The sequence below is a fragment of the Moschus berezovskii genome, chromosome 8 (assembly GCF_049115385.1).
Source record: "Moschus berezovskii isolate FMDL1 chromosome 8, NW_MosBer_1.0, whole genome shotgun sequence".
In the NCBI taxonomy this organism is placed as follows: Eukaryota; Metazoa; Chordata; class Mammalia; order Artiodactyla; family Moschidae; genus Moschus; species Moschus berezovskii.
In genome coordinates this window covers 10,841,098-10,864,242 of record NC_142467.1, presented here as the reverse complement: position 1 = coordinate 10,864,242, position 23,145 = coordinate 10,841,098, and the positions used below count along the sequence as shown (strand labels likewise).

The following is a 23,145-nucleotide window of genomic DNA, read 5'->3' as shown; positions in this document are numbered from 1 at the left end:
ACTTCCAAAATAGGTGTGGCAACACAGCACCATTATTTATTTGTGCCAACAGGGAAGAATGGGCCAAAAATCATCCTTTCATTAACTCATGAGAAAACACTGAGAATATTTTACTTGTAAAGTACTTGAACTCCATAAAACTTCCATATTGTTTTTTATCTAAGTCAGTTATTATGAACGTGCAACTAGAAGTAACTTCCCCTCTGAGTCTAGAAATATTCCAAAGAAAAATTAGATTCTCCTTGTTGAAATTGAAATATATATATAGAAGGAATAGAGTAGGCTTCCTAAGATTAGTATATAGTCTTTATGAAAAGAGACTCGTTGTATGTCTTATTCTCTATTATATACCCAGTGCTGAACATTATGTACAAAATGTGGTAGGCACTGGGTAAGCAGTTGCCTAATATATGAGCATTCTTGGTTCTTAATCAGGAATCAGTGTGGGTCTAGGGAAGACTCAAAAACCTCAGAACAAAGGCTATTTACAAATCATTATTTAGCTAAGACTAAGTACAGTGTTTGCATTCAGGCATTAACTAAATGAACTGGGTTTGACTAGACTGAGAAATGTTCGGGTAGGGAAAACAGTTATTTTATTAGATTTTTAAAAGGTATAACATTTTCCATCTCCAGTGTATTTTTCCTTTTTAACACTTCCTTCCAATATTAAAGGAATATTAGATTACTACTTCTATTAGTTACTATTTTAATTAAACACATAGAGTGACCCTGGCTAACTTAAACTAAAGGGGATTTCTTGGAAGAATATTGAGATCTCAGAAAGTCAAGATGCAACAGTTAGAATCGGACATGGAACAACAGACTGGTTCAAAATTGGGAAAGGATTATGTCAAGGCTGTATATTGTCACCCTGCTTATTTAACTTATATGCAGAGTACGTTAGGCAAAATGTTGAATCACAAGCTGGAATCGAGATTGGTGAGAGAAATGTCAATAACCTCAGATATGCCGATGGCACACCCTTATGGCAGAAAGTATAGAGGAACTAAAGAGCCTCTTGATGAAGGTGAAAGAGGAGAGTGAAAAAGCTGGCTTAAAATTCAACATTCCAAAAACTAAGATCATGGTATCCAGTTCCATCACTCCATGGCAAATAGATGGGGAAACAGTGAGAGACTTGTATTTTCTTGGGCTCCATAATCACTGCAGATGGTGACTGCAGCCATGAAATTATAGGACATTTGTTCCTTAGAAGAAAAGCTATGACAAACCTAGAGAGCATTTTAAAAAGCAGAGACATTCTGACAAAGGTCCATCTAGTCAAAGCTATGGTTTTTCTAGTAGTTATATATGGATGTGACAATTGGACCATAAAGAAGGCTGAGCACCGAAGAATTGATGCTTTTGAACTGTGGTGTTGGAGAAGACTCTTGAGAGTCCCTTGGACTTTAAGGAGATCAACCTGTCCATCTTAAAGGAAATCATTCGTAAATATTCATTGGAAGGACTGATGCTGAAGCTGAACCTCTGATACTTTGGCCACCTGATGGGAAGAGCTGACTCATCAGAAAAGACCCTGATGGTGGGAAAGATTGAAGGAAGGAGGAGAAGGGGACGACAGAGGATGAGGTGGTTGGATGGCATCACTGACTCGATGGACATGAGTTTGAACAAACTCTGAGAGATAGTGAAGGAAGGGAAGCCTGGTGTGCCGCAGTCCATGGGGTCACAAAGAGTCAGACACAGCTGAGTGACTGAACAACAAAATAGTCAGAGCAACTGGAGATGCACAGGTAGAGACTAAGTCAGTTTAGGAGAGCAGACACTGAAACATCACAGAGGTGATCCACTGTGAAGGTGTGCAGCAGTTTCCAGTCTCTTTGTCCCTTAGTTTAGGAGTCAGATTCCACAGAAGGAGAGGTGAATTAAGTCCTGGGAAAGAAGGGCCTGGTGTGGCTACAGTCCATGTGGTTGCAAAAGAGTTTGACAAGACTAAGCAACTAAACAACAACAGGACTGGGATCAGTTGCTGTCTGAGCAAAATCATGGTTCTGTTAAGGTAGAAGTTTCCTGCAGGATAAGCAAAAACCAGTAACTGTTGCAGTGTTCAAAACTAAGAAATGGCCTAACCAGAAGAACATAAATGCACTTGTTATTGGTAGTAACTACCAAGTTCTTACTTTTTACCAGGAAAGGATGAACCAGATGCAGTTCTCTTAAAACAATATATCCAGTCTGGTATAATGTAAGATGATTGTGTTAGGGATCAGAAGACTGGTAGCTAACTTTGGACCTTGGTTAAAATTACTTTGAATCATATAGGAAGACAGTACAGCCTAATGTTTAAGAACCCAGACTTGGGAATAAAATTGCTTGATCATTTGCTCTACTATTTATGGTCCCAAATTTAATTTTTTCTAAGGTCTGACTTTCTGTGTTTAGAATAAGGATACTTGAAGGCTTGTGGTGAGGATTACCTCAGATAGTGCTTGTAAGCTGCTTACCTCAATTGCCTGACTTATATGCACACCCAGGAAATAGTAATTATTTTTAGTGAATTCTTTTTGTATCTGCAATTTCAATTGTAATATTTTTGGTGGGGGTGTTCATGGTATTTTCTAAAATCTCCCCCATGCCATACTCTTGTAATATATGAACTCTGAAACTATAATCTACAAGAGGTTAGGTCTGACAAGGCTAGAGATGGGGTGGGGGCAAGGAGAAAAAAGAATGGGAAATGAAGATGAGAGAAATTTCAGATAAAATAATTTTTGCTGTATGTTGTATACTGTGTTGTCATAGACAACTGAAATTGTGGCTCACCAATTTTTATTTAGTATGTCTCAGTGCAAAAAAAAAAATGAGTTTCAAAAATCATTCTTGGTCACTAATTCATCTTTTTGCCCCAAAATACTCAAGGCAAATTTTGTATCATTCAGTTGAGTTCAGTTCAGTCACTGAGTCATGTCCGACTCTTTGCGACCACATGAATCACAGCACGCCAGGCCTCCCTGTCCATCATTTGTTGTACCTTTATTAAGATTCGCTCACCTTTATCATTGTACCTGATCACATAGGAGAGTGTATATATATATATATATATATATATATATATATATATATAATATCCATTAAATACTGTATTCCTCAGTCTAGTTTTGAATGGTAAATAGAAGAAATTACTTAATAATATCCTACAGTCATTCAGTTAAAACAGGAAAATGAGGTCAGTGCAGCGGTTGTAGCAGCTTACATTGATTGCTTGTCTTCCTTTCACAGAGTAGCAAAACGACGTGGAGTTTTATTCTGTTGTGTTTATTTTATGTGGCATCATACATTTTTACATAAAACTTTATCAGCCTTACTTTAGTACTTTAGCTTTATTTTTCTACTGTAGCTTTTACATGTTATTTAAACAGAAATGATTCTTACCAACCTGAGTATAATGCAACATTGAAGAATCTGCGTTCATTTGAGACAGCTATTTGAATAATAACTTGAATATCTAGAGGGTATCTGATCAAGAACATTTTCCTGTGATTGCCGTGCGATAAAGGAATATAATTCAGTAGTATAAACCATACTGCTACTTTCTTTTGCTTTCTTAGGCTTACATATTTTCCTCTCTACACATTTAAAGTTCCATTTTTTAAAACCCAACAAAATTTGTTTTCAGATTGCAATATGCATTTAATCTGGTAAAATAATGTACACATATATAATGCTATATATGTAATTATTAACATATATAGACAAGTTTGGGCATCGTGAGCTTAATGAAAATAATAATTTATGGAGAGAACCACAGCTGTTAAAATTGCATGAATTTTAAATCCTCCTTTACTCTTTTGTTCAAAAATAATGTACACTGAATATTAGAAATAGCCTATTACTTAAGATTTCAATACATTTTTTATATGTATATATTTTACACTTAATGTTTATTAATATCTTAAGGAGATGGTCCCTTGAATCAGCCCAATATTAAGGCTTCATAAGTGTTTCTGGCTTTTCCTGAGGACCAAAAAAAAAAAAAAATCACTGCATATGGATGTATTGTATTTGATGTTTTTATGGCCATAATGCTGCCATGACCACATAGCCATTATTGCAAATATCTCTGGACTTAGGAAAGATATTCTTAGGGGAGTCTCATTTTAAGTTTAAATTCTATTTTACAATATGTAGTTGTTTTTTTAATTTGACTTATTCTTAGGTGAATTAGTAACATTTTCTAAAATACAAAATTTATTTTAATTGAACTGCATTCCTTCATTTATTTGGTGCCAAAGAGTGCACTCTCTTTGCATGTAAAATAGGTTCTTATCAAATAGCTTGGATTCACATTCAGAAGGTAGCATTTATATATGTTAAAAGACAGTAGAAGCTAGAATAAATAATAAAGCCTTCATAGCAATGCAGTCAGATGTTTACATTTTACACAGAAAGAGAAAAATAGCATTATTGGGCTGATTAGGTTATCCACTCATTGAAAGATTGGGAAATTATTCAAGGAATGATGATGACCTTGGAAATGGAGAAGAATGTCAGCTGAGATAATTATCAAAAGTCTTTAAGATCGACGTTCATACCATTTCCTTTGTAAAGACTTCCCGAGGTATCCTGTGACTGATGATGGCCTGCTTATTAACATATTGACAATTTAATGACCTGGAAAAATCTAGTTTATTTCCAAAAGTAATTTCACATGGCTGAAACTGCAAGAATGTTTGGAAAGCCATATGATTTAGAAACTTGAGCAACAGACTGGCAAAACAGAAGAGAAGAATGTAAAACCCTGAGTATTCTTAACTCATTCTTAAGTTTTCAGTTTTTAAAATCAAAGGAATGCTTTTTTTAATGTTATTAAATCCTGTGGATCCAAAGGACCATTGAGTGTACTCAGTCTGAGCTCAGTTATGTCTGACGCCTTTCAACCCCACGGACTGTAGCTCATGAGGCTCCTCTGACCATAGGATTATCCAGGCAAGAATACTGGAGTGGGTTGCCATTTCCTACTCTGGGGGATCGTCCAGTCTCAGGGATCTAATCTGTGTCTCTCGTATCTCCTGCATTGGCAGGCGGATTCTCTACCACTGTGACCGATGGTGCACTGTAACTCCCCAAGTCCCTTGGACTGCAGGGAGATCCAGCCCGTCCATCCTAGAGGAGATCAGTCCTACCTGTTCATTGGGAGGACTGATGCTGAAGCTGAAACTCCAGTACTTTGGCCACCTGATGCTAACAGCTGACTCACTGGGAAAGACCCTGATGCTGGGAAAGATTGAGGGCAGGAGGAGAAGGGGACGACAGAGGATGAGATGGTTGGATGTCATCATCGACTCGATAGACATGGGTTTGGGTGGACTCCGGGAGTTGGTGATGGACAGGGAGGCCTGGAGTGCTGCGGTTCGGTTCAGTTCAGTCGCTCAGTCGTGTCCGACTCTCTGCGACCCCATGAACCACAGCACGCCAGGCCTCCCTGTCCATCACCAACTCCCGGAGTTCACTCACACTCATGTCCATAGAGTCAGTGATGCCATCCAGCCATCTCATTCTCTGTCGTCCCCGTCTCCTCCCGCCCCCAATCCCTCCCAGCATCAGACTCTTTTCCAGTGAGTCAACTCGTCAACTCGTCGCATGAGGTGGCCAAAGTATTGCAGTTTCAGCTTTAGCATCAGTCCTTCTAATGAACACCCAGGACTGATCTCCTTTAGAATGGACTGGTTGGATCTCCTTGCAGTCCAAGGGACTCTCAAGAGTCTTCTCCAGCACCACAGTTCAAAAGCATCAATTCTTCGGCGATCAGTCTTCTTCACAGTCCAACTCTCACATCCATACATGACCACGGGAAAAACCATAACCTTGACTAGACGGACCTTGGTTGGCAAAATAATGTCTGTGCTTTTTAATATGCTGTCTAGGTTGGTCATAACTTTCCTTCCAAGGAGTAATTTACAAATAATTATAAAATTAAAATCATACCACACTTAGAAATAATTTTTATTCACTAATATTTTCTATTTAATAGGATGAGAAGAAGAAACCGAAAGACTAGGAGATACGGGGTTTTGGACACTAACATAGAGAACATGGAATTGACGCCTTTAGAGCAAGACGATGAGGAGGAGGATAACACATTGTTTGATGCCAGTCATCCTCGAAGGTAAGTGTTGAACAGTTTAAAGCTGAATTTCTTTTAACAGTTTTTATCCTAAATGATGAATTTTGGGTTCTGTTTAATGAAGTATTTTGTGCTACCCAACCAACAGCTCACATTTGCTTTGCTTTGCTAAAATAGCTGTGTTCGATAGAATACCATCCCCAGGAGAAATGGTTACTGTCGGTCTCCTTGTGGAGCTTCCTTCCTTTGTGCTGCTGCATGAAGATAATCCTCTGTGTGTGTGTGTGCATATGGGGCGGCCGGGGAGGGTTCTGGAAGGTGTAGAGGGAGATTAGTAAACTTCGTTGTGTGGAGGGAGATTAGTAAACTTGATTTTCTTTTTGCATTCTGGAAACATTCTGGGTTTAGTTTCTGTCACTCTGTTTGTAATCAGCGTTCTTGGCAACATTGTGGGGCTAATGGGCAGCGGTCTGATACTGTGGCTATGATGCCTGTTCTCATATCTGTTCTCGCTGAGTGAAGACCCTTCCTAAAAGGTTTGGATAAACAGAGTTGCATGGATATAGGCTGGTTTCAGTGCAGATGGCATGAGGGAGGGAAGCGATAGTCTCCACTCCGTAGGGACGGCCGTGTTGGAATAGAGGGGGAGTTATTTGGGCAAAGCAAAACCAGCTTCCAGAGGCAGGTACAGAAAGAGTGTAGAAATCTGGGGGCTAAAAAAAGACTCAGTAAAAATGGGATTATTAACTCAAATACATATGAGCTGTTAGGTGCTGGTAATTAATGCATTCAATAAAAATATATTCATAAAGTGCCATAGTAGTAGTAGAGTCTAGATGTATAAGTGTGACCCAAACAACTGTATTTGCTCATTAGCATTCCTGTATCTTAGTGAAAATAAACATGAGTAAAATACATTAAAATGTATTTATTTAGAACATTCTAGGGTTTATTTAGAACATTCAAATATCCCCCCTGAAAAGCCCTTAAATGGGCTATAAAGTACTGTACAGTTCCCATTAAGTCTAATGTTACCAGTTATTGACTGCTCGGGTGAGCTGAAGTTGCGCAGCTGCGTTTAGGAGCCATTGTGTGTAACAGATACTCACCTCTGCATACTAGAACGACAGGAAGACTCATTTCGAAATCCTGTGGGAACTGAGCCTGAGCAAACGCTCACCTTTTCTCTCCTCTTGGGCTCACCCTACAGAAGGTGCTCACTGAGTAGGACTGGGGGGCAGAGTCGCACTTTTTGTATAATTATTTACTTTTAATCTTCTGCAAAGTTTTTAATATATTTTAAAAGTGTAGTATTTGTCATGTTTTAAAAAGCTCAGTGCATGTGAGGTACGTCTTCTGCACAAACCCAGAAAGGGAAGACAGAAAAGGAAGTTGTTGACTTAGAAAGTCAGGGTTGTTTCCAAAGAGGAACTGAACTTGAAGCCCAGCTTGTCCATTTCAAGTGTGCTTGACTCAAGACAAAGGTGGTTACAGTCAGCAACAACTATCCAGAGTTAGTAGTTGTGACAGATGATAGTTTACTCAGAAAGTGAGCAGCAGAAAATGTCTAGAATGCAGACTGTTGTATGTGCGTGTGTATTTATACGTGCAGCATGTTACACGTGGCGATCGGCTGAGGCAAGTCCTGGGAAGGTGCCAGTTTTCTTTGTTGTTTTTTTTTTAAAAGGAGTTTGTTGTTACCCTGCTATTGTTACTGATGCTATTTGGCCAGATTGTATATAATCATTTAATCAGATGTGTGTTAAAGATGAGACCTCTTGTCCTAGTGGGAAAAGTGGCCTAGGAGAGATCAAGGAGGGCAGAAGCAGGGAAGGTGGGAAGGGTATAAGAAGGCGAGAGTTTCCCTGAGATGTCGTCACCCACAGCCGTCTCTTACTGCGCCTCACCTCGTCACAGGCCTCTCTCCCATTATCTTCCGTATACCCCTCTTCATGAAGCTTGCATTCCGTCAGGGAGCTAAACATTAGTCAGAGTTACAGAAACAGAGAAAGAGGAAGGATAGGATGATGTGGGAATATATAGTGGGGTCACAGAAACGAATGATCCAGAAAAACCTCTTGGAAGTGGCAGGTAAATTGAGACTTGAAACATGAATAAAAATTAGCTAAATGAAGGGTGACTAGAGGGGCTGGAGTTGGCGAGAGAGCTGCAGTCACAGAGAATCAGAAGCAAAAGAGTAAAGTATATTCAGGAAACTGAAAGATGTTTATACTATATTAGTATGTATGAAAGAAGTGAGTGGGTGAATGAATGATTTTTGAGCTTTGAATGCAAAAGGCAGAACAATAAATTAGAAGGCAGATTGTGATCTGTATTAAATCAGTTACAAATTATTCTACAGGTTGCAAAAAGCCACTTGGAAAATTTTAAGACAGGGAAAACATAATGAAACTATATTTTGAAGATAACTGTTCATAAATTGGAGGAAGATTATGATAAACAGCAAGGGGACCAGCAAAAAGATCAGTTAGATGGTATACATGCATCACTGATGGTCCAGCAGTTAAGACTCCACCCTCCCAGTACAGGGGAGCCTATGTTCAATCCCTGGTAAGGGAATAGACCCCACATGCCACAATAAAGACCTGGAGTAGCCAAATAAATTATTTGTTTTTTTAAAAAAGAGAAATAGAGTGGAATGAATTATTCAAGAGGCTTTGAAAGATATTGTCAACAGGATTTAAGTATTCTGTTTAGAAGGTAAAGGATAGAGAAATGGAAATACTGGATCGGCCAAGACATTCATTCAGGCCAAACAAACAACCCAATAATAATGGAGATGCAAGTTTCAGGAATAATGATTATGATAATTATCAATGATGATTGATAATGAAATAAGCTTGAATTTCTTAATGTTACGATACCATTTACTTGACTTGGGAAAAGCTTATGCATATGTCTGGATTAAGTAAGGAGGACAGCACATCATTCAGTGTGTTTGTGTGCTATGCTTAGTCGCTCAGTCGTGTCTGACTCTTTGCGACCCCATGGACTGTAGCCTACCAGGCTCCTCTCTCCATGGGATTCTCCAGGCAAGAATACTGGAGTGGGTTGCCATGCCCTCCTACGGGGGATCTTCCCAACCCAGGGATCGAACCCAGGTCTTCCACATTGCAGGTGGATTCTTTATCATCTAAGCCTCATCTATCCAATAAATCAGTGATATAGCAGCTAGTTCATACAGCAATTTTTTAATGCTTGGCACTAGTCTAGGGGCTCGGGACACATTAAAGCAACAAAACAGAAAAGAAAAATTTTAAATATCCTGACTTTGTAAAACTTACCTTCCAGTAGAGAATAGGTGAGATTTGGGGACTGACATTTCATTTTCATTTTTTACTTTTCCTTTTATATATTTCTATGTTGTTGTATTTTTTTCTTCAAAGAGCCTAAAAATAGTACAAAAAGTACCCTAAACTTTTAATCTAGAGTCACCTATCTTTAACAGTTTATTTCATTTGTTCTCTTATGTTCTCTCTTTCCCAGTCATAATGATACAGAAGAATGCACCCCTCTCATTTTATATATAAGTGATTTTCTGATATTTCCTCATTATCAGATTCAGAGTATGCATTCTTGGTGGAAATGCTCCATAGATCTTTCTACATCCTTTTCGGGACATCCTTATCCGCAGACACATAGTGTTCATCTGTCCTTCAGTAGCAGTGGTAATTGTGATGTACCTCTTCAAATTTTGTCCAATTTTCCAATATGTACTTTTCGTCCCCTTTGCAACTACTAAAAAGGCATTTTAAAATCATGCAGTATTCTGCTTCTCATCAAAATTTCCCCAGAGATTTACTACCCACTTGTCATTATTCTTGCCTGATTTAATCTTCACCATGATAGTTGCATAATCATGATTTTCCAACTTCAACATTTCCTCCATATTTAGCACTGACATGTACTGTTAGCAAGAGCTTATCCTTGTTTCTTCTTTATCTGTCTATATATCTATCAGTGGCAACCCACTCCAGTACTCTTGCCTGGAAAATCCCATGGACGGAGGAACCTTGTAGGCTACAGTCCATGGGGTCGGGTCGCAAAGAGTTAGACATGACTGAGCGACTTCACACTACACTACTATTGTCTATCTTATTGACTGTAAGGATTCATCATTTTCTCTTTCTTTGAAGGTTTACAATTCATTGATGTAGTTGCCAGTGGCAGCCTATTCAAGCTGATTTCTGTGCCCCTTTGACTTGCTCCCATTTTATTTTTAAAGAATTTCCTTACATCCTGGCCTAACAAGGTGTTCCAGGTTCATTTTGTATCTGCACCAGCCATGGAATCGGCCATTTCTCAAAGGAGCCCTTGTTCCTTTGGGTACTAGCTGAGCTCTTTGCTACCAGACATCCTTCAGCAGACAATTCTCTGTATGTATATATAACACTTAAACACACACATATGTGCCCTTCTACATGCATGAGTGTATGTGTGTGCACACACTTAGTCGTGTCCGACTTTTTGTGACCCCATGGACTGTAGCCCACCATGCTCTTCTATCCATGAAATTTTCCAGGCAAGAACACTGGAGTGGGTTGCATTTCTTGCTCCAATATACATGCATATTTGCATATATGTGCATACTTTATAATCCCATGGATGGAGCAGCCTGGTAGGCTGCAGTCTGTGGGGTCGCTAAGGGTCGGACACGACTGAGCGACTTCATTTTCACTTTTCACTTTCACACATTGGAGAAGGAAATGGCAACCCACTCCAGTGTTCTTGCCTGGAGAATCCCAGGGACAGGGGAGCCTGGTGGGCTTCCGTCTATGGGATCACACAGAGTCGAACATGACTGAAGTGACTTAGCAGCAGCAGCAGCATACTTTATATACTGTTACTTCACACCTCCCATTCTTCCATTCCAGTCTATCCCCACTGGGTTCTTTCTTGCTTTCTTCCTTTTCCATAATGACATTTTTCTTGTTCACTGTGTTAAGAATGACTTCCAGCAACATCCTGGCTCCCAGCAACATCAACACATTTACTTACTGCTCAATCTTAAAATAAACCTAATACCGTGTCAGAATCACTTTGTGTATACAGTAGACAAGCGTACTACTAAGAGTGTAGGATTTGTTTGCAGTTTTTTCCTTCCAGCCTCATCCTGCCCAGAACTGAGGGTAGTCAGGTATTATAAGTGATTTGGCTTAGTTCTTTTCTTCTCCCTTTTCGGTGTTTATAGTAGACCTTTAAAATACAATTGAAGTCTTTTGTTTGCTTATGTTCTAGAATTTTTTTTCTGCCTTTCCCATCTTTATTGTTTTGTTTTATTTGAAAATAACTAGCATGCCTCCAAAAGTAAAAACTGTACCAGAAAATTTTAAGAATACATACCCGCTCACTCTAGGATAGACTCAGAGGAGTACTGCTCTCTTGATCCCTTCCAGAGTTCTTCCCACCTCACCCATTGCAGATGGTCAATTTCATTACTTTCTTGTTGGTCCTCTGTGATTCTTCTGATGAAAGTTGGTTGGAATATATATTTCTTAACGTATCTCTTTCTTACACAAGATGTAGCCTATAGTTGATATATGTTTATATTTTTTGGTTGCACGTAACAGTAGTCCTGTGCGTCCTGCTGTGTAAGTCCACAGGGATTTTATTTTTCACAGCTGTGCAGTACTCCGTGTTGTGTATGCATCATGGTTTATTGAATCAGTTGCCTATACTTTTGTGTTTAGGCCATTTTTATTCAATTATTTTGCAGTTACAAGTTACACTGAAGTGAATAACCCTGCACATACTTATTTTTGTATTGTTGGAGGTGTATGTTCAGGGTAAATTTATAGGCGTGGGATTTTTGTCAAAGGGTGTGAGGTCAGTTTTAACCATGAATATTGGAGGTGCCTGTGATATCCTGGAAGACGTAATAGATTGGATGGATTCATCTCTTCATTAAAAGTGATGATACAATGTCTGCCGTTTATCCTGAAGCACTCCACTAAGCTCTAGGGATGGTGGTGAACAAAAATGGATCAAATGCCCAGCCTCATGCAGTTAACAGTAGATATGCATCCATAGGCCAGGAATAAAGAACAGAGACATCTGAGCTAGAGTTAGGATTCCTGATTATCATTTTTCTGCCTTGCTAAAACCAGAAGAAGGGCTCTTCTCTAGGCCCAACCTGCTTTTGTACCTTTTGAAGTGAGCAGTGAGATGGATGGATGGATACTTCAGGGTGCCAAGAAGCAAAGGCTAGTTTTTTTTTTTTTCTCCTTTATTTTCTTCTTCAAACAATGTTAAATAATACCTACACTGATTTTAGATATCTGCTGTGATTTTTTTTTTTTCCCAAAGTCTATGCACACATGGATCTCTTTCTGTCTCTCACTTTGAGGAAGGTAGACTCATTTCTTTTCTCCTACTGGACAGAAGTTTCAAAAACATGTAGGTAGAGGTGAGTTTGTATTTCTGTTACCTTCTGTAACATAGAGATTATTTTCTGATGAGATATAGAGTAAAAACTCTGTTACTTCATTTGAAGTAGATTCAGTAGGTAGGACTTTTCTCTGGTTGTCCAGTGTTGGCACATGCATGCATGCTCAGTTGCTTCAGTTGTGTCCGACTCTTTTTGATACTATGGGACTGTAGCCCGCCAGGCTCCTCTATAGTCCGCCAGAATCCATGGGATTCTCCAGACAAGAATACCTGGAGTAGGGTGCTATGCCCTCCTCCAGGATCTTCCCGACCCAGGAATCGAACCCACATCTCCTGTGACTCCTGCATTGCAGGCAGATTCTTTATCCACTGAGCCACCTGGGAAGCCCCCTCCAGTGTTGGTGTCAGATATTAAACATGCATTATGCCATCAATTTATTCAACATTTCCAGTTTATCTCATGGAAAAGAAGAACAGATCTCCTTCAACTTACTATTGAGTTATGTCCAGACAAAGCTATCATAAGTTGGCAATATCATAAATTGAAGATGCATTTAATACACCTAACCTGAATGTCGGCATTTAGCGTAGCCCACCTTAACCATGCTTAGGGCACTTGTATTAGCCAGAGCACTGATATTCGCCTCTAGTTAAGCAGACTCATCTCACACAAAGCCTATTGTATAGTGAAGTGTTGAGTGTTGCATGTAATTTGTTGAATACTACACTTAAAGTTTGGTTGTGTGAGTACAGAATGTTTTGAAGTATGTCATTTGTTTACCCTCATGATCTCATGGCTGACTGGGAACCGTGGTTCCCTGCCACTGCCCAGCATCACAAAGGAGCCTGAGAAAAGATCTTGTTGGATCATCTTCAATTCAAAATCCAGAGTATGGTTTCAACTGAATCCATATTGCTTTCACATCATCATAAAATCAAAGACTTGTTAAGTCAAACTGTCCTAAGTTGGGGACTGTTCTGTATAGATCCCATTGTGACTCACTTTAAAGTAACAGCTGATAATCGTGGTTAATGCCACTCGTCACTCTCAGTTAAAGGGAAAAATCAACACTTATATGGAGAGTGTATGACAAGGTCTTTGTGGATTCTCAGAGAGGATTTTACCAAGGGCTTCCCAGAGCAGTCATATAAATGGTAGAAAATCCAAGGGCATGAATGATGGTGGTAGAGAGAATGTCTTCAGAGGGATAAGATCAGGCATGGATCCTGTCACTGAGCCAGGAGGAAAACTGCAGAGAGTGGAGTAGCAGAACTATAATAGGTACAGTTATAGTAGTCACGTAATAGTAAATGCCTGCCTCACTGCAGGACGTACCAGACGCTGTACCAAGCTCCTTACATATTCGACGAATTCATCGAGACTCTCTTGCAAAGTAGTTTCTATTGCTTTCACTTTAAAGATAGGAAAACTGAGGCTCGGAGAGTTTAAATAACCTAGGCTTCTCTTCCTACTGCAATCCTCATTCCATTTTTAAAGTACTTATATGATTTATACCCATAAAGAAAATAATTCTAAAGTCTGTTCATTCTGTCTTCTATACTAGCACACAGTGCTATTGATCGTTTTTCACGTGGGGACCCCTATACTTGATCTTAGTGAAAAGGCTGAGAAGCGATCACATGGGACCCCTAAAATGAGCAATATAAATATTATTTGCCTGCTTTGTTAGTTGCAACACAGAATCATGTTAGTCCGCAGTAGAACTACTGGTGATTCCTGCTGGAGCATCTCTTACTGATGCTTCCTTCATTGTTTAAGTGCTTTCTAAAATTCCTTCACCTTTATTTTCCAAACTCTATCTACAAAATAACAAGAAGTCATTTTCAGAGAGGTAGATTAATTTCTTTACTTATGATTTAATCACAGTATGAACCTAGCCTTTTGTAGTCAAAAGGATGTGGCTTTTAATATATCGAGATTTTAATAATGATTGTTGTTGGTGGTTAAAATTTGGAGTAATAAGTTTTACCATTTCTTTGCATTAGATTGAACCATATGGAACTGCTACTATATAGTTTAAATTTCCTGAGAGAAGTTTATTTTTTCATGTAATAAGATAGATCAGGCAGGGCCAACTCCAGGGACAGTACATCAGGGCTCTGGCTTCTGTTCCCCCTGACCCTCCTAATTCTGTCTTCATGTGTGAGCTTCATTTTTAGACCGATAATAGGATTGTGCCAGCAGTTCCTCTAATCATGTCCTAAACTGTAATTTTCAGTGAAAGTTAGGGACAAACTATCTTGTGTCTCTTTTCTTAGGAATGAGAAGTTTCCCCAGAAACTCTGTTTAACAGAATTCTATTTTTGTTTTTCATATCATTGGTTATGTGATCATTGCTAAATTGAACCCTGGCAAGAAAAATGAAAATACCATAATTAGTTCAGAATTATCATCTGGGGTTGAATGGATATTAGGGAGTTAACTGTCATTACCACTAGGTCTAGTAATTTAAGCTTTGAGGTTAATACAGTCAAATTGGGAAAATTTGTACATATGTGGGAAAAAATAGCTCAATCTGTTAATATAATTTCTCTTGAATTTGCTATTGTTTTCCTGTTACGTCTGTTTGTATATTAGACATAATTTCTTTTGGTTAGTAAAACATTTTACACAAAGGAATTATAAAGCTGTAAACTACATACCAATGTTTTAACAATTGTGTAGGACATTTTAGCGCTCTCTGATAGAAATGTGATGAGAAATCAGGACCACTATGCATTAACCAAAACTTACCTTTCATTTTCTTACAAGCATGTTGGAAATAAATACTCATAACCAGTCTCAAAAATGTAGTTTTAAACATTACTTCATAACAAAAAACACGTGGAAATAATACCTTGTTATTCCGTTTGATTTCTGCTGAAGAGTAAAGTTATTATTATTATTTTATAATGGTGTACACTAAAGGACATTTTGACAATCTTGGTTGGCAGCTTTTAAGAGCTAGTACTTCTGTCACTTCAAAGCTATTCTAGTAATTTCTGCCATGTATGTAATTTTCAGTTCAGTTCAGTTGCTCAGTCGTGTCCGACTCTTTGCGACACCATGAATCACAGCACACCAGGCCTCCCTGTCCATCACCAACTCCCGGAGTTCACTCAAACTCATGTCCATCGAGTCAGTGATGCCATCCAGCCATCTCATTCTCTGTCGTCCCCGTCTCCTCCCACCCCCAATCCCTCCTAGCATCAGACTCTTTTCCAGTGAGTCAACTCATATATAATTTTAGAATACTCTTCTTAGCTCCTCTCTTCTGCATCATTAAATTTAATACTGTATTACATGTGTTCATTACATTTGTGCTCAGTGTTACTTGACCACAGAATATTTTTTGAGCATATCAGAATCAGGAAACAGATCTGATATAAGTGTGTTGACCAGAAGCTCTCATTTAAGATCTTATTCAAACAGTTATCAATTTGAAAATAATTCTAATTTCTAAATCACTACTTTCAATGTGGAGCATAACATTTTATCAGAATAAACACTTAGGGTTATTCAAAGTAAATAGAGTATGTATAGGAATCCGTCAAAGTACTGATGCTTATTTTAGATAAAACTTGGTATTTGAGGATGTCCAGGCTGCAGTCCGTGGGGTCGCTAAGGGTCAGACACGACTGAGCGACTTCACTTTCACTTTTCAGTTTCACACATTGGAGAGGGAAATGGCAACCCACTCCAGTGTTCTTGCCTGGAGAATCCCAGGGATGGGGGAGCCTGGTGGGCTTCCGTCTATGGGGTCACACAGAGTCGGACACAACTGAAGTGACTTAGCAGCAGCAGCAGCAACAGCAGTGTGTGTTACTAGTAGATAGTCTGTACCTTCTCCACTTTAAGGGAACTATGCTGTCTTTGTTATTATTTAAACAGGTAGCTAAAGAGAATGTTTGTGTAGGTTTTAGGGGGGTTTTCTGAATGTTTTACTTTTCTGTGGACATTAAGCCTTAGAAGGAAATTTTGCCTTGCTCCAGTTTTCATTGCAATGTCTTTATTGGTAAGGAACATGAAAAATGTGTATATTATTAAATGATTATATAGCACTAAACACTGTTTGGTAATTCTATTTTCTCATCTCTTGACGTGGTCTTAGAGGTGCCCTGTCTAATTTGGTAGCCACACTAGCCTTATGTGGCTTTTCAGAAATTTGAAATTTGACTAGTGTGACCCAGGAACTGAATTTTTAATTTTCAGTTCAGTTCAGTCGCTCAGTCATTTCCGACTCTTTGCAACCCCTTGAACTGCATGCAGCACACCAGGCCTCCCTGTCCATTGCCAACTTCCGGAGTTTACCCAAACTCATGTCAATTTTTAGTTGTATTGGGTTTTAACTTACTGAAATTTTAACTTTAATTGCCAGATTGCTATTGTTTTAGACAGTACAGAGGTAGAACAAGTGTTCAGTTCAGTTCAGTTCAGTTCAGTCGCTCAGTCGTGTCCGACTCTCCGCGACCCCATGAATCACAGCACGCCAGGCCTCCCTGTCCATCACCAACTCCCGGAGTTCACTCAAACTCACAGACACAAGTGTTAGACTAATCTAAAATAATACTGTCAAATGGAAACTTATAGAATAGCTGAATCACAAGTTTCTGTTCATACGATAGTTGATCTGTTTAATAAAATGCTTACTTACTGCTTTGGTTCAGGATTTGTGTTCTGCTGTGATAGTCTGGGTCGCGGACTCTCTAAGGTATATGCTGGGCTGGATGGGCAATGCAGGCAGAGCTTGCCACCCATAAGGCTGACTTATATGAGTGGGGTCGCAGGACAGTAAAGGGACAAGGATCTCAAGTTTATGAACAAAAAGTCCTAAACACAATTATTAAGACATTAACCTTCCCGAGCATTCTCAGATAGTGTTCATTCTTTAAAATCCAAAGACCTTAAAAAGGACCAAGGAGGAAAAAAAAAAAAAACTCCAGGAATCTAATATTTGAAAATGTATTTAAATGAAGCAGGAATAAGAATATTCTTGACTACACTAGGACAGTTTTTCCTTTCCAACTTGATTTGGTTTAATAGCTGTTTTGATAGTTGAGGATTTTCTGAGTTCTTAGGTTATCCTTGAAAATGTCTTTTTTTTATATTGTATCATTGCATAATGTTTAGAGACAGAACTTTCTTGAAGCTTGAAAAATACCCAAACTGAGATTTCCATAAAATGTATTATTACTACACATTTGCTTTACTTCATAGAAAAGCATGTGTAAGAATGCTTAAAATGAGATCTGCTCTAAAATGTTTAGGCAGAGAATGCAGTATTGTTAACCTTAGGTTCATTGTTATATAGCAAGAACATCTCTGGAACATATTCATCTTGCATAACTGAAACTCCATATCCTTTGAGTAGCAATTCCTCATTTCCCTCTTCCCTCAGTCCCTGGTAACCACCATTCTGTTCTCTACTTCTAGTAGTTAGTGGAGAATCTAGAATCACAGAGACTCACAAGTTTTTCTCATGTCATGAGAAGCCGCAGAAGTTGGCTGCTGGCATCTGTTCAAGGGCAGTTTGATGACAGGGTCTACATCTGTGTGGTTTTCCTCAAGCTTTATCCTGGTTATGTGGCTGCTCCAACTTTCAGCCATTGCATCTGTATACCGGAAAAGAAGACAGTGAGAGGCAAGAACCCAAGTCACATCTGTCCTTTTATCAGGAAATCAGAATTGCTCAGAACCTTCCCTCCTCCCAGCATATTGTCACCCTCCTTTAGTCACAAAAATACATCAGTATTTTTATTAGCAAAGAGGAGATAATAGATGTTGAGCAGACAATTAAAATTAAAATATGTCAGTCTGACTATTCAAAGTATTTTCTGAAGGTTAAACTTGGCAACTGACAAGAGAGAATTGGCTTTGCAGGGGCCCCTGAATGAATGCATGAATTCTGGACAATTATTGTTCATGAGTAGCAGGTTTTTTATTAACCTTCAATATGTATTTTTTTAAAAAGCTTAAATTTACCCTCAAAATACATTGGAATTTCCTTAGCTTATAATAACATACTCATTTAGAGATTTATTGTAGATTGCTTATTATGATTTAGATAAAACAGTAAGTTGGAAAAGAGTATTACTCATTCTCATAGGTATCTCCAGTGATGCTCTATATGTTAATGATGATTATAAAGGACAACTTATTGTTAGTAAAATCTGCATACCTTTACTTTTGGTTGGATTAAATGCTTTCGGTTGTAATGGCTCTTATTAGCAGAAGTTCCTTAGCATCTGTGGTTTAGATTAAGTAGCAGTAAAGCCTGATGTATAATTAGAATTAAAGTGTATAAAAATATGTGTGATGAAAATATAACCTCATATTACCATAAACTAGTCAATAAGGTAATAAAATAGACACATTTACCACATCATATAATTTATAGAAAACCTTATCTTCTGTATGGAAAATTTTTATAACTATATTATAAATATTAAAAGCATTTTTTGATTCATTGACTATACTTCCAGGCCTGCAACTTCAATTAATGCTACTTTCTGAAGGTTTAGAAATAGAATCTGTTAAGAATTGTGTTTACAGAAACTATAAATAAATAATTACATTGTATACTTGTCAAAGTTGTTCATGGTACCCACACTAGTTATGTATAAAATTCCTTTGAAAAAGTTAGAAGTGTAATTTAAAGAATAGTATCTGATATAATTAGTGTAGACAAAGTAACTATGTGTTTTATTAGTGCCCTTCATTATAATTTCCTCAGATTAAATACTCTCATTATCTTCTGGCACCCCAAGTCTTTGGGGTATTTTAAAGTGTGTTTAAATTTGTTCCAGGATAAGCATTTATAGAATTTTTTTTTCTTGCAGATAAGAATGTGCCTTTTGATGAGAAAACGTCATCTTCTACAATGAAGAGCAGAATGTCTGTGTTTAAGGAATAAAAAGCCACTTTATCAATGGGGGGGTATTTAAGTACATATATTATGATAACCTTCAATTTGCTGTTGCAATAAATGTGTATCATTTATTAGTTTTTCTCTGTGTAGAAGTGCTCTTAATGAGCTCAGAGTTGTTGGGAGTAAATTGTACATTTATAATAGAAATCTGAAAATTACTTTAAAGCAGTGTGTTTTCTGATCAGTTTCTCTTTCTTGTTTACCTTATTATTGTAAACTATGTAGTAATCAGTTAATTTTATTTATATATGTGTATATATATATATAATTTATTTTTTGGCTGGTTAAGGATTTTGTTTTTTTTTTCCTGGAACTATAAATCCCAACAACCAACTGGTGTGTAACTTTACCAAGATGTATTTCCCATTTTTGTGGGGAAAAGAAGCCAAATTTATCTTGAGTTTGGGTTTTTTAAACAATAAAAATGTCTGTGTTGTATGTAAAACAATAAATACAATTTAAAATTCTTTGAATGTGGTATAAACAAAATGTGTTTATACAGTAAACCCAAAGCTATAGATTTATATATTAGCATATGTATTTTATATGATTTCTTTAAACTGTCAAAAAGGTATTGTATTTTAACAACTTCCTTGTTAAATTTTGATACCACATTGATTAGATATTTCAGAAACCAGTGACTTTCAAAGCCATTTAATTTGTTTACAGTATTGTGAGAGAAGTACCAGTGAAAACGATCCCATCACGTTATGACGTAGAAGAGGAAGGAATTGAAGTATGTGCATAGACTCTGGAGTCAGACTAGACACCAACACTGACCTCATGATCTTCTGAACCTGTAATTAACCCTGCTGAGCTTCAGTTTTTCTCATTCTAAAAACTAGAGGAGAACTGACAGGAAAAGTATGGGTCACGGACTCCTTTGCCTAGAGGGGCCATGAAGGTAATTCAAATGTGTGTGTCAGGACAGGCTAGTTGATACTGTAGTAACAGATGGTCCCCAGATCACACTGGGTTACAGCAGAGATTTATCTCTCACTCAAACTGCCCATTTGTTATGGACTATGATTCTGCTCTTCATAGTGTTTTCTCCAGGGCCGAGCTGATGAAGAAACCTCAGCCTGGAATATTGCCTTGTAGCTAAATGTCCAGATGTGGTGAACTGCATGCTAGTTCATAAGCGTCTGCCCTAAATTGGTGTATTTCATTTCCATCTACATTTTCTTGGCCAAAACAACCCCTGAAGCCTCTCGAGAGGTCAGCAAGGCAAGGACAGGTAATCCTCTAGCAATGAGGTAACTTGGAGTATCTGACCACTTAAAATGCCAAGTTCAGTTCAGTTCAGTCACTCAGTCGTGTCCGACTCTGTGACCCCATGAATCACAGCACACCAGGCCTCCCTGTCCATCACCAACTCCCGGAGTTCACTCAAACTCGTGTCCATCGAGTCCGTGATGCCATCCAGCCATCTCCTAACTGGCCTCCCACAGTGAGCCGAGTCCCCCCGATGTCAGTATACTTCTGTATATTATGTAAACAGAGACTAAAGAGAAAATGTATTTCCTCTTCTAAAGGGATCAGCCTTTGTTCAGCTTCCACTAATAGTTATCATGAGGAACTATTTACACAGTGTCAATAAATACTTCAGTTTTAATTTCCGAAAGAAACCGAGCCTCCAGATTTATTATATGAAGCTTCATCACTTAAAAATGTTATTAAAACCAGATCATACCTAACATTTTGTGATATTTGAAAATCATTTACTGTAGTGTCTTAGAAATGGTGTTAATTCATTTAATAATTGTTGTTATTTATAAACTGATTTTTGCATTAAAACTAAATGGAAGTAAGAATCAAATCTGTCAGAAAATAAGAAAACTAGCTATTAAGATAATGATAATCTTCATACATGATCTCTAAGTTGGCGTTAAAGGGGATGTTACCAAATGTTTTAATATGTGACAGCAACTTTATTAGAAATACACAGTTTCTTTAGGTTACTACTTTAAAAAGGATATCTTTTATCTGAGTATGAAATTCTGACATGTTTGTTAAAAATGCTCATATTTCATTACTTTCATATAGTCATTCTTGTATTGCAAATCTACTGTTTTAATCATCATAAGAAGTTACTTTGATGAAAGTGCCAGATAGTACACCAAATTTTATTTAGCACACAGTGTGCATAAATTTTCATTAGATGGGTAGCAAGCGTGGCGATGATATGGTTAGGATTTCCACCTACAAAACTAAATGCACATTGTAAATCAGCTGGTGTTTGAAAACATATTAGCCACTCTCCTTTCCCTTTTGTACTTCCTTTGGCTGTTTTATTAGAACGAGCCTGACCTAAGAGTTAGAGATCAGTGGAAACTGGTGTAATTGCATTCATGGCTCAGGAGGGGAGTGAGTGGAGAGAAAGAACAGGTTTGGAGTAACTTAGAGATGTTCTACCCTTGATCTGGAAGCCTGACCGGCCACAGCATGTCGCTGGAAAATCGCATCACTTCTTTTTGCCTGATTTCCCATAATTATTAGGTAAGTAAACACTACTATGAAATCAAATCCTTGGCTTGAATTCTCAACCTACACCTTGTCAGCTCCTCTCTAGTTCTGGAGTTTAGTTGTTTACCAAGGAAATAATCTACTGCCTTTTATCATCTGTTCTCTTTTCCTTCTTTTTTGCTATTTTAGTTGCAGTTCTGTTCATTTTTGCTTATTCAACGTAGGTTTACCTAATTTACTTTTTAAAGTAAAACAGTAAAGGAAAAATAGTTTGTTTCTTTCATGTTGGAAGGTAAAAGAACTTGTAAGAAAAACTGTTGAAGGGATGAATATAGTAAAACAATCCATTTCATAAACGTGTGATAGGAATGTTTTTTTCCCTGATACTCCTTAAGCTTTCCCAGCGTTTTTAAGGATGGCATTCATAAACAGCTTTATCTTCAGTGACTTATAAGAATCCAGCAAAAATGATTCTCAGTACAGATGCTATGCTTGATAGATGTTTACTAAGATAGATGTTTGATTACTCCTTTAATTTCGCATTTGTCCCTACATCAGAAGTTGAATGTTTTATAAATCTACAGTTTCCAATATGTTTTGCCTGCCCTTATTAATAGCATGATACAAGGCAAAAGGTAAAGGTAGAAGGGAAGAAGATGGAAGAGGGATCTTTCCCCAAACCTTTATGTCTGACTGTTTGAAAAACCATGGATGCTGTGTATTTCATTACCGGATCCTATTATAAAGACACAGTATAGGGTCTCTCAGAGAAGGCAATGGCAAGCCACTCCAGTACTATTGCCTAGAAAATCCCATGGATGGAGGAGCCTGGTGGGCTGCAGTCCGTGGGGTCGCTAAGGGTCGGACACGACTGAGCGACTTCACTTTCACTTTTCACTTTCCTGCATTGGAGAATCCCAGGGACGGGGGAGCCTGGTGGGCTTCCGTCTATGGGGTCGCACAGAGTCGGACACGACTGAAGCAACTTAGCAGCAGCAGCATAGGGTCTCTAGCCAGGTTTCCAGCTCTATTTTTCATCTAACTCTAAATATATGTGTTTTCACTTGGATTTTTCTCCATTCTGGTTATACAGGTTCCTTCAGTACTCATGACATGTCATCAGGGATAAGTCAAAATTTCTCAGTTTTTCTCAAATAGGCTCTTGAAGCAAAGTAAGCAAACATCTGTGATGGTTAATCCTCTTAATCTGCCAGGGTCCTTTTAGGGCAACCTGGCCCCACACCTATTTTAATT

General features: G+C 38.1%; 1 protein-coding gene across 3 annotated transcripts in view; it reads left to right on the top strand.

Moving 5' to 3' along the window:
* FAM174A (family with sequence similarity 174 member A) overlaps nucleotides 1-21,122 on the top strand; it is a 31,704-nt gene extending 10,582 nt beyond the window's left edge. The window contains exons 2-3 of one of the 3 annotated variants that reach the window (XM_055429698.2): nucleotides 5,996-6,130; nucleotides 19,337-21,122. In XM_055429698.2, the coding sequence (XP_055285673.1) occupies nucleotides 5,996-6,130; nucleotides 19,337-19,340 (139 nt within the window). In that variant the 3' untranslated portion in view covers nucleotides 19,341-21,122. Of the gene's footprint in view, nucleotides 1-5,995; nucleotides 6,135-19,336 lie in introns of those variants that run through there. The other 2 variants (XM_055429699.2, XM_088838450.1) reach the window with 2 other exon arrangements.
* The last annotated feature ends 2,023 nt before the right edge of the window (nucleotides 21,123-23,145 follow it).